Below are 12,305 nucleotides of genomic sequence, written 5' to 3'. Positions count from 1 at the left end.
GAAAAAAAAAGTTCATTTTGTGCGTGTACAATTAACTCACTTAAATCACTTAAATGTATATACTAATAAAAGATCATTTAAACATACTTACTATAAAAAAAATTGACGGCTAGTAATCATAGTTAATTTTTATTTTTTAATTTACATATTTATTAATTAAATATTAATATATTTTTTTATCTCCTTCTTTTTCATTAATTAAGCCATTTAAATTTATCTCATTCTTAAATTTTTTATTATTTTTATATTAGTTTCTTCTTTTAATCTTTTCATTTTATCAGTTTTTATTTATCTTAATCCTTAAACTTTAAATTTTTTAAAAAAGTTAGCAACTTATTTTTTTGTCTAATATTTGATTATTAATCTTTTGTTGTTGGTTAAATGAATTATTATTTTTATCCAATTTTTGATTATTAATTTATTTATTTTTGTGTTAAAAAGATTTTTATTGTTAAAAGAATAAGTCACTCATAATTTGGATCAAATAATTTTAAAATTTAATAATCAATGATAATATAGAAAGAAAAAAATATGTATATATATAAAATAAAATTAAAATAATTAATAATAAATACTCATCAGAATAATAAGAAATTTATCAAAAATAAAAATAAAAATTAATTATAGTTTAATTATAGAGGATAAATGAACTAATTTTAATAATAAGTATTTTAAACGATTTTTTATTAATACATACGTTATTAAGTGAACTAGTTATATGTACGGTGTAAATAAGTTTTTTTTCCTTATTTTAATATAATTTACTTAAAACACTTATAATTATTTATTATTTAATGTATGAACTAAATAATAGACCCTATAAATAAGTTTTTACTCAAAAATCTTTATAAAATTGAAGAAGTAACATGTGAAGAATCTAAAGTATTCATCAAATGCTTCAACTAAACATATGATCTTATTGTCTTTATTTATTTATTTTTGACCAATTTATGATTACAAATTTAAATTTAAAAAATTAGTAATATTAACCTAAACAAATATAACAATGCACAAAAAAGTAACAAAGCATGACACAATATTTTAGAGATTAGAATTCTTGGATGTTTCCTTATAACTACTCTGACATTCAGAGCAAATTTTTGATTCAATAGATTTTTTCATTTAAAAGATTTGTTTATTTTTAGTTTAGAAAATTAAAACGCCCCAATTTTAACTTAAAACATTTTAAGTGATAATGACATATAAGTATCGATTCTCATTCCTTACATTATATTAGTAAATTTAATCTAAAATAATTTTTTAAATTAAAGTAATAATAATTCAGTTTAATCAATTATAAAATGAGTTAAATTTCATTCATAATGTTTTTTTAGCTAATAAAACTTTATAATAGATTGTCTTTTTTAGTTAATCTGTTAATTTATAAGTTTAGAGGAAATTAAGTCCATAATTCACATTTTAAAATATGTATTTAATCTATTTAAATTAAATATAGAAAATAAAATATACGGTCCACGTGAGTCACTCTTTCATCAGCCAATCAATCATTTGAGACAAAAAAATATTAAAAGTGCCCCCATAAATTTGTCTTATTGTAAGTGTACCCCCTAATTTTAAATTTAAATAATATACTGCCAAATTCAATTATTACATATTTTATTGTCTAATTATATTTATGTACTTATGCAATTAATATAAGGTTTAGTATATGGCCTAGTTTTTTTTATTAAATTATACTTTTCATTTTGATTTTTTTTTGAATTTGAGACTTCAAAATTTGGTTTGATCTTGAACAACCTTGTTCGGATCTAGGTTATTTACCCAAAAGTAATGAATAATGATTAATTATGATTTTGAAGGTGCGCTAATTCATTTAATAAGAGATTTAAAAAGTTTAAATATATAATAATAATATTAATATAAAATAAAAAAAAATCAAATTAAAAAGTATTTTAATATTTGGTCAATAAATTAAATAATGAAATTGAGAATGATGATAATTATTTTGAGCCATACAAACAAATATTAAAAGTGCCCATAAATTTGTCTTATTGTAAGTGTACCGCTAATTTTAAATTTAAATAATATACTACCAAATTCAATTATTACATATTTTATTGTCTAATTATCCTTATTTATTATGCAATTAAAATAAGGTTTATTATATGGCCTAGTTCTTTTTATTAAATTATTTGTTCTGATTTGAGTGATTTAAATAATTTATTTGGATGTCTTTATTTAAAAATGCAATTTTATTTAAAAATGTAATGATTATAATGATTTTGAAGAGTTAAAATTCTTTTAATAAAACAATATAAAAAATTAAATATATAATAATAATTTAAAATAAAAGTTATTTAGGTTAATAAATTTAATGATGAGATTGAAAATAAAATAATATTTTTTTTATTTTAGTTATTTAAATAATTAAAGAAGAACAAATATTAAATTGAATTTTGACATCGAATTTGTTCTGATTTGAATTTATTTAAGTTATTTAAATAATCTTAAAATTTTGTATTATTGAAAAAAAAGGACATCAAAATTTTGTTTAATCTTAGGCTTTTTTGAATCCAAATTATTTTTTAAAAAATGTTAATTGATAATAATTTCGATGAGGTGAGAATTCTTTTAATAAAAAGATTTAAAATGTTTACAAATAATAATAATAATAATATTGCAACCCTCGGGAATCTCGCACTCGTAGCTTATCACGTGTTTGGATGACACGTGACAATACGAGGATAGGCTCCGGAGTGGCTCGAGGTGCATTGCGTTTCAACCTTAATTTGCGTGTTAGACATCTTTTTAAAACTAAACATTATTTAAAAAAATATATATATATATATGAGAGCTTTAGAAATTAATCATATAAAAACATTAATTTTATTCAAATTTTAATAATCTGGAGATCAAATAATAATTTAATTAAAACTCGGTTTAAATTTATCAAACATAATTAATTTAAAAGATCATCTATTTGAAAAACAAAGTCGCCAAATAATTTTAGAAAAATCAATAAGAGATACGTGTATAAACGTACTTTATACTAGATTTTCTATAAGGGGTTCTAATTTTGGTTACGCTAGGGAAAGAACTTTCACGTTATGTCCTCCACGGCCGTCAAATGACGGTTTTAATTATTTTTAAATAAAAGTCTAGCTATTACAAGATTTATTTATAACATTTATTTTCTTTAATTAGTAGTTCGGGGTCCTAAACAAGGATATATTTAAATTACGTAAATAATTATACAAAATTATTTAAAAGGGCGTACCTACGATTGCGTTGATATAAGATTAAGTATAACATCTGAAAATATCAAAAAAAAAAATGTTATAATTTAAAAATAAATTCCAAAAGGGGTCTTAGCCAAAATATTTGTTTGAGAAATATCCCAAAAATATTTAAATATCATTTTCTGACCTTTCGGGATTATTTAAAAAAAGATTAGGGTTCCAAAATTTTAAAATAATTTTGTATTTTGAAAAGTGGAACCAAACAGGCCTTAGGACCGGAGTCCTAAGGTTTAGGTTCGTTTATACCGATTTGGGCTCGGACGGGCTTGGTCTTGACCGGGGTGTCTGGATTAGAGCTCGGGAGCATGGGTCCATGGATTAAGAGGGCTCGGTCATGGGTTCGAGATGCTCGGTTTCGAACTCGGACTACTCGATCTTGAGTCTAGGAGGCTCGGTCCTAGGCTAGGTTTACTAGTCTAGTTCTTTGGTCCTAGGTTAAAAGGGAACTTGATCCTAGGTTAGAAAAATCAGTCATAGGCTAATGGGAGTGCTCAGTCCTAGGTTAGAAAACTCTGTTAGATTTATCGGTCATCGGCTAAGAACACCGGTCTTCAGGTTCAGTCCTAACTCAAGAACATTGGTCATCTCTCTCGGTCTTGACTCAAGAACATCGGTACTCGCTCTTAGTCATGAATCAAGAACATCGATCCTTGGTCTCAGTCCTGACTCAAGAACATCGGTCTTTAGTCTCAGACCCATGTTAGTTTTCTCGGTCGGTTTTATTGTCCCTATCTAAGATCATCGGTCCTAGACTAAAAACCTTAATCCTTTGCCTTGGTCCAAGAGAACCGAGTGTTCTTGAAATGGTAAAAAATTACAGGTCTTATATCTTTTGATAAAGATAAGTTAATCATGATTTGTAAGTTGCAACCAACTCATATGATTGTGGGGATTAAAAGGCCTAACCCTAATCACGATCAATCGATCTCTACAAAGATCAATTTCTCAAACCCGTTTTAGGTCAAAATTTGAGATCATTTGAATTAGGCAATCTCATGGCCTAATTCTTGTTCCAACAGCTTTGAAATGCTGAACATAGTCGATCATAACCATAACCAAAACAAGAACATCATAACAACTTTGTAGCAACTTTTGAAATCGAAATTCAAATCCATTTTTTTTTCAAAATTTTAGTCTTGCCTGAATTTTTGATTCTTTGATTTGGCTGTAATATGTGATTGTTGTTTGATGGATTAAAAACCTAACACCTAGAGACTATTACTAAGTTAGGTCAGTTGTGGAGATTGAATTCAACTTCGATTTTTCCTTCGAAGTTATTCTTCCCATTTCTATTTAAACTTCGGGAGCCTAACTAGGGGATATGATTTCACTTCTAGACCTATGGGAATTTAAGGCGAGGAGAAGACGTACACAAGGGTGAAAAATGGAAGGATAAGATCGACTTTAGGCGGAGATATACCTTCTGGAAGAATCACCGGCATCAAGCGCGGCCTCCAAGGTTCGCCCTGTTCGATCGGGAAAGACGAACGAAACGACATTGTTTCGTTTATTGAAAAGCGTTGTTGCGTTCCGTTGGAGATCCGTCAACGCTGGAGCATTTGTACTAACAAGTTAGCGTCCCCATTAGTTGTTCTGGTGTGGACCCGGGCGCGCACTATCTTCTTTACATCCGAATGCATGGCGCGTTCTTGGGCGCTAGATGAAAATCCAGCGCCAATCCGATGGTCCTGTATCCAACTGCAATATTTAAACATAATTTCGGGCACACAAGATTATCAATTTATATTTTTAATAAAAGGGTTATTTGAAATCGAATTTTTAATACTTTCTCTCATTTTTCTTCAACAAAAATTTCATAAAAATTAATTTTTGAAATATAATAAAAATTATGTTCATTATTTTTATTTTGAGTATTTTGGGGTATTTATTTAATTGTTTTAAACTATAAATTATACAAATTTTATGTTTAAAATCATAATTAAACAATTTCAACTCCTTTTGAGTTTGCTTTGGGTAAAATAAATAAAATATTTTAACCTCAATTATTTTTGGGTTTTATCTAATTTTTCTAATTAGGGTTTAATTATCGCAATAATTAACCCTGATTTTAATTTTCAATTTTTTTTGTTTTTTTGAATTTAAAAATTCAAAATATTATTTAATATTATTATAAATTAATAATATTATTTGTAAACTATGGTATGTCAAATTTTAATGCTTACAAATATTGTATGGACTAAAATTTTAGTTGCTTAATTTGTAAATTATTTTGAATAAATAAAATCAAAATAATTAAAATAAAAGGACAAAACATAATTAAATAATTAATTGATTTAATTATTGTAATAATTAATCTCTAACTAATTAAGATAATGACCAAGAAAAATAAATAAAATAATTTGTGATAAATATTGTACTCATTCTATCTCAAATTAATTTTAAAAAATCAAAGAGAATTAAAATAAATCATTTAGGATAAATGTTATATATATTTTATCCTAAATAAATTATTATTAAACCCAAAAATATATAATAAAAAATAGACAAAATAATTATCATATTTATTTAAAATATATTTTTATATTTTGTAGGTTAAAATGGAGTAAAAAAGGATTGAAAAAATTAATTTCAAACAAACTTAAAAGCTGGAAAAGTGTCAGAATCTGCTACAGCTAAAACGGGAAGAAATTAATGGAGTAGACCTCACAACTATCGGATGAGCGCTGAATTATCATCCAACGCCCAATATACATCTGCATAGTAGAGAATACGTAGACGGGCGTCTCAACGTCGTTAGCTTGGAAGCAATGAAATGCCTAAGCGTAGACGGAACACGGACAGAACGCTAAAGCGTCCGCGCTTTGGCCCAAAACGACGTCATTTCTCCTATTTTGTCTTCTTCCTCACGACGATGAACTAGATAAGAACAACTTCCATCTTAGATTTTTCAAAGATGAACTTTGTCGTTTCTCCACCATTTGAATTCATTCAAAAGGTGAAATGATCACCCTACTCTTTGTCGCATTATCATTGTCAATACGGGCAATTGACCGAAGATCAAACAAAAGACCATTGATGGACTTTTGACTAAATCAAGGCCACTTGGTCAGTCGACCTTGGGAGACTATAAAAAGACTTCTTTGAGAAAACTGAAGGCAAGAGATCCACCCTCAATCCATCAATCAATCTCGAACAAAAATCTATCATTGAAGATCTTCAAAAAAAATTCTAAAATTTTGAAAACTTCGTGTAAGGCTATAAAGATCGGATCTAGGCATTTAGGAAGCTCTTAGAGAGTTAATGAGTGTTATCCAACTCATAGTAAACTTCCAATCATACTGTAATTCGATTTATAAGTTTGAATTTAAATTTTTACATTTTAGTTCGACCAGTTTTATATGTTACTTGATTAACTGATTTCTTAATTGAAAAGCGATCATAGGATATTTGTAAGTTTTCTATCGAAACAAAACAGAACCAATCTACCTAATTAAAAATACTAAAATTTGATTTTGAAAATTTTCAAAATCTTGTTTCTGTTCTTGAGTTATTCAAGAATAGCAATCCAGAAACCTTTCTAATAGGTTTATAAGGATGTTAAGACATATTCAAGCCAATTCCAAGCCATCCATATCATGTTTGATCAAAAACCAATTTTTTTTTATAAAAATAAAAATTTCAATTCTTGAATTGATTAAAACGAATAGTTAGTATTTTGGTTTTATTCAACCATATGAAGCATAAGGAAACTATTGACAAACTCCTTACGTTTCATCAAACCTTAAAACTCAAAAACACTTTTTTGTATCAAAACTATTTGAGTTGAGTGAGACCTCATCCTGATCTAATGATGCATCGAGATGATGTTAAAAATGATCACTAAGATTGGGCAAAGATTCACATGCCATTGGATCAAAGGATTAAAGCCCAGTCAAAAACATCAAACATGTTGTTTGATGTTCTTGACGTTCGATCGAGGGCTGAACCAGGTTTCGATCAAGAACTGAGAAAATTGAACCCACCCTGCACTCGACCGAGGAAACTTAGCCCCGGACTAGCCCAAGACCGAGAGCTCGACGCACCTCAACCAATGAATCTCTCCCCCAGACCGTGGATTCCTGACCCATGACCGAGAGCTCTTCACACCTTGATTGAGAGCCTTCTACATCGGACCGAGAGCCTCCCGCACCCAACCGAGAGCCTCCTACATCCGACCAAGAGCCTCCCGCATCTTGACCGATAGTCTCCCACATCTTGATCAAGAGTCTCCCGCATCTCGATCGAGAGTCTCCCGCACCTGACCGAGAGCCTCCCACACTTGACCGAGAGACTCCTACATCTGACTGAGAGCCTCCCTCATCTGACTAAAATCCTCTCACACCCGACTGAGATCCTCCCACACCCGATCGAGAGCCTCCCACACTTCTACCGATGGATCTTAATCTAGGACTAAAGGAAACAACACATGAACCGAAGGAACTGGTCATATGGCCTGTTTGGTTGAAATTTTTAATTTTCAAAATTAATTTTTTAATTTTGAAACCCCAACTATTTTCTAAAAATTTGAAAAATGGAAAATAATTTCAAAAAATTTTTAGAATATTTTCATTAAAAAAATTTATAAGGGCCTTTTTTTAGATTTATTTTTAGATCCCAATGCATTAAATTAATATTTTTCAAATATTTTCCTCATCAATCATCAACATTAATCATCAACATTAATCTCAAGTACTTGCATTTAAATATTATTCTACAATTTTATATGTAAAAAAAACTTATACATGTTAGGACATGAAAAAATTTAGTTAAATAAAATGTAATAAAACCAAATTTTAAAAAGCAAAACTTTATAAATTAAAAACCGTTCTTTAACGAATAGTATCACTAAACACCGAACCTAAAAGAAACTTTACTAAAAAGTACGTTTGTAGACGTATAATTTTATTGATTATAAGAATCAAATAGCCACTCTTATCAAATAAATAATCTTTTCAATTAATTATTATTTTTAATTAATTTAAAATACAACTTTAATAAAATTTTAATTTGATTATTTTAAATTTTGAATGGATCAAAATTAATTATTTTTATAACTAATTTCAAAATGTCATGAAATATTTTTATAAATTTTTTAAAATAATCTTTTATTAAAAAAGATTCATGTCATATAATTTATGTTGAAATATCTCGAATTTCGAATTTTTCGGGGTTACAAATAAAATATAATAATTTAAAATATTATAATGTATTTTAGTATTTTAATTAATAAATTAAATTATGTGATTAAAGTTAAATAATGTTTTTTTTTTTGTTATTCAAACAATTAAGCCGAACAAACCCTGATTATTTTGTTTTTCATGAGAAATTTGTCAAATAAAACTTTTTTTTTATAAAAAGGAATAAGATTTATTTATTTATTTTTAATTAGTTTAATTATTAATTTTTTTAAAATTTAAATTTAATAAAAATAAAGTAAGTGTATGGTAATATTTAATTAATGATTTATTAGTTAAAATAATATTATTGTGGTAGGGAGAGATTTTTCTAAAAATTAAGTAAAATTTTATTTAAAAAATCTCATATAAATCAATTCTAAAAGTATTATTAATATTTAATGAATATATATATTAAAATAATAATAATATTTTAATTAATGAAAAAATATGTGAAAAAAATTAACTAAATGGTTATTTAAATAACCTATGCCTTATAAGGTCATATTTTTATTTTAAAAATAATACTTTTTTACATTAAAGTTTATTTTAAATATTTAGTAATTATCAAAATATATTTTTAACATTCTTTATTTTTTAAATGTAAAAAAGAAATCACATAAATAAATATAAAAAAAAAACAGTTTATTCAATCAACGTGTTTTGAATTAATATCAACTTTAAATTCTAATTTAATATTAACTACTGTAATTAATATGGTACTTCTAAAGATTCCCTATAAAAATTAACTTTTCTACAGAGGTAAATCAATTTTTTGTCAGTGCAATTGATGTTACAATCTTCACTTGGTACAAATAATTTATAAATATGATTTCGTTAAGAATAATTATTCAAACCAAGAATATTCTAATGCTAAGCTATATATGGGGTTGGTGTTATAATTGTAATTAAAATATGTTTAATTCGAAGATGATAGGTTTTATTATTTAAATTAAGACTTCAAAAGTACAATTCTAATTAGACTAAATCGAATATATATATTTTTTTACACACTTTTATTTTTGGTAATCTTAAAATTTAATTTATTTATGTGAATTACATTTCTTTTTTTAATGAAGAAACAATTTTAAAAAATGTATAAAATATAAAACATCTACATAAACTTAAAAAAACTACTAACTAAAGTGTTAATGTACTATCAAAAAAACAATTATTTCAAAACAAAATAAAATTACACTGTTACTTCAATCATTCACATTTGAATCTCTACTTATTTGTAACTTATACTGATTAATGATCAATACTTTATTTTAAATAAAATTATATATGACATAAGAACATCACTATAATGGATCTTTTACAAGATTATTTTTTTGGACAAACTCTTGTTCGTTCAGAAAATGACTACAAATTATTAAAATCAATAAAGAGCTTGTTTGATCAAGTCTTTTACCACACCTTTTATCTATATATTACTTAATCAAATTATTCATTTTATTAAATAAAATATAATAAAATACTAAAATATATTATTTAATTTAATTTATGTCATTTTTTTTTTAATTCTAAACTTTGAAACATGAGATTTTAATATTCCTAAATTTGTCCTTATGAATTGTATTTTTGTATTTATCTGTAATTAAATAATGGATACACATGTTATGACATGTATTACTTTTCATTTTTATTAACCTTTTTTTATTTTGTTTTTTACCCTAGCTTACCTCCTTTGTGACTATTATTGGAATAATAAAAATATTATTTCTTTAACTTTTACAATAATTTAAAACATATAAAAACAATATTTTGACTATTTTATTCCAATAATATACTGTTTACATCAAACAATATTTATTTGAAATATTCAAATAACCCATTTCAATCATTTTTTTTTATTCTTAACCTTAACCGAAGTTCTTCTTTCAATTTTGTGCGGTTCAAATTTAAACTAATTAAATATTATTCACCTCTCTCAATTATCGTATTATTCAATTCATTAACTAAAATTTTAAAATATCTTTTATTTTAAATCATTAATTTTATGTTATTATTATATATTAATAAATTTTAAATTTTTATTAAAAAAATTCACACATCCTCAAAATTATTACCCATCATTATAATTTTTATTTTTATTTTTACATGCTTTTTAAACAAATTCAAATCCGAACAAGGCCTTGTTTGTTATAAATTTTTAAAAAAATGGATTTTTTTCTTTATAAAACTTAAAAGGTAATAAGATGTAATAATAAATAATTTTTTTTAATAAAATAAAATAATTTTAATATTTTAATTAATAAATGAAATAAAATTCTTAATTAAACCCTCCATCTTTCTCTTTCACTTTTATACATTTATCTATTTTTGGGATTGTTCACTTTAAAGGTTTGTCCTTTATAAGAAGCCTTTTACATACCACACCACTCTCTATCCTTCTTTCTAGGGTTTGATTGTGATCATGGCTGGTAAAAGAAAGGATTCATGGACATCACAAGAAGACCATAAACTAGCTGAGATCATCTCAATACATGGCCCAAGAAAATGGAAAACAATCTCAATCATGGCGGGTCATAATTCCTCTACCCTAATTATACTACATTTGAGTTTATTAGAAATTGTTTTAGATGTTGAATTTGATTCATTTTATGTTTGTTATTTTATATTTTTACAGGTTTAAATCGATGCGATAAAAATTGTAGATTGAGATGGATGAACTACTTAAGACCAAACATTAAGAGAGGGAATATATCAGAACAAGAAGAAGATTTGATAGTTAGACTTCATAAACTCATAGGAAATAGGTTAATATTTCTTTCATTTTCTAGTAGCTTATATAATGTTATTGAATTTTTACTTAAAATTGTATGTATAGGTGGTCTTTAATTGCAGGTAGATTACCAGGCCGAACAGATAATGAGATAAAAAACTATTGGAAATCTCATTTATGCAAGAAGGCTGATGAGAAAAAAAGAGTCGTGAAAACTACAAAGAATGTTGCGATTGGAGAAAAGCTGTTTAATGAGGTTCACTTTGACGAGAAGGACTTTATCGATTTTTCTAATGAGAACTTGAGTCTTGAATGGGTTAGTCGGTTTCTCGAGTAAAGTGTAATGATTATTAATTTAATCTAATTTGATTAATTTTCTAATAAAAAAAGTTTACACTTAAATCACATGCTATATAGAATTGAAGTGCATACAATGGTACAAATTAATTAATAAACTAGCTAGAATATAATATATAAAGATAAATTAATGTACTATAGTTTATAAGAATCTCTTTCCTTATATCATGCAATTCTTGTTGGGAGTAAGGAAAGGAGAATAAAAAAAGAATTGTTTAAATTTGGCTTCTACTTGAGAATTGATGGGAGATAAGTATTAAGTACTATTTAAGAAAAAATAAATAGGCATTTAATCCAAAACAATTTCAAAATAAATAAATTTCAAAATGTTATTTCCTTTTAAAAATTATAAATAAATAAATCCAAGTAAATTTAGGGATTTTATTAAGATGAATTACCTGGGACTTACTAACTTATTTGGTGATGAGTAATTTTTCAAAATCTTTATCGCTCATTATTAAAATTACTCTTACAAAATATATATTTTTAGTTCTGTATAATATTGTTTTATGAATGGTTATTTAAATTATCTTATTTATTACGACGTAGAATATATTGTGATTTAAAGCAAATTCATATTTAGTATTTTATGGATTATCACCCACCAAAGTGGCCAAATGAAAACGTCGATCTAAGATATCAAAATGTTACGGGTTCGATTCTTACCAGAAGTACTTATGAAGCAGATGATGGTGTCATTTTAGTTCTCTTTATTTAAAAATAAAATAATATTTAAATTATGATTTAAATTATTTTTAATATTATTATAAGTTTTGTAAAACATAC

General features: G+C 25.6%; 1 protein-coding gene across 1 annotated transcript; it reads left to right on the top strand.

Moving 5' to 3' along the window:
- Positions 1-10,820: 10,820 nt before the first annotated feature.
- LOC124946210 (transcription factor MYB114-like) lies at positions 10,821-11,499 on the top strand. Its single transcript, XM_047486782.1, has 3 exons — positions 10,821-10,962; positions 11,067-11,196; positions 11,268-11,499. Exons 1-3 carry the CDS (start codon positions 10,854-10,856, stop codon positions 11,497-11,499), a joined length of 471 nt encoding a protein of 156 aa, XP_047342738.1. The 5' UTR covers positions 10,821-10,853.
- The last annotated feature ends 806 nt before the right edge of the window (positions 11,500-12,305 follow it).

The sequence above is a fragment of the Impatiens glandulifera genome, chromosome 7 (assembly GCF_907164915.1).
Source record: "Impatiens glandulifera chromosome 7, dImpGla2.1, whole genome shotgun sequence".
NCBI classification, from domain to species: domain Eukaryota; kingdom Viridiplantae; phylum Streptophyta; class Magnoliopsida; order Ericales; family Balsaminaceae; genus Impatiens; species Impatiens glandulifera.
The sequence above is the reverse complement of the archived record's forward strand: the minus strand, read 5'-3'. Positions and strand labels throughout refer to the sequence as shown.

Excerpts from the sequence above, each read along its gene's own strand:
- LOC124946210 (XM_047486782.1), top strand. The coding sequence starts at position 10,854 with ATGGCTGGTAAAAGAAAGGATTCATGGACATCACAAGAAGACCATAAA. Across the intron at positions 10,963-11,066 it reads AACAATCTCAATCATGGCGG|GTTTAAATCGATGCGATAAA; the intron begins GTCATAATTCCT and ends ATATTTTTACAG. Across the intron at positions 11,197-11,267 it reads CATAAACTCATAGGAAATAG|GTGGTCTTTAATTGCAGGTA; the intron begins GTTAATATTTCT and ends TTGTATGTATAG.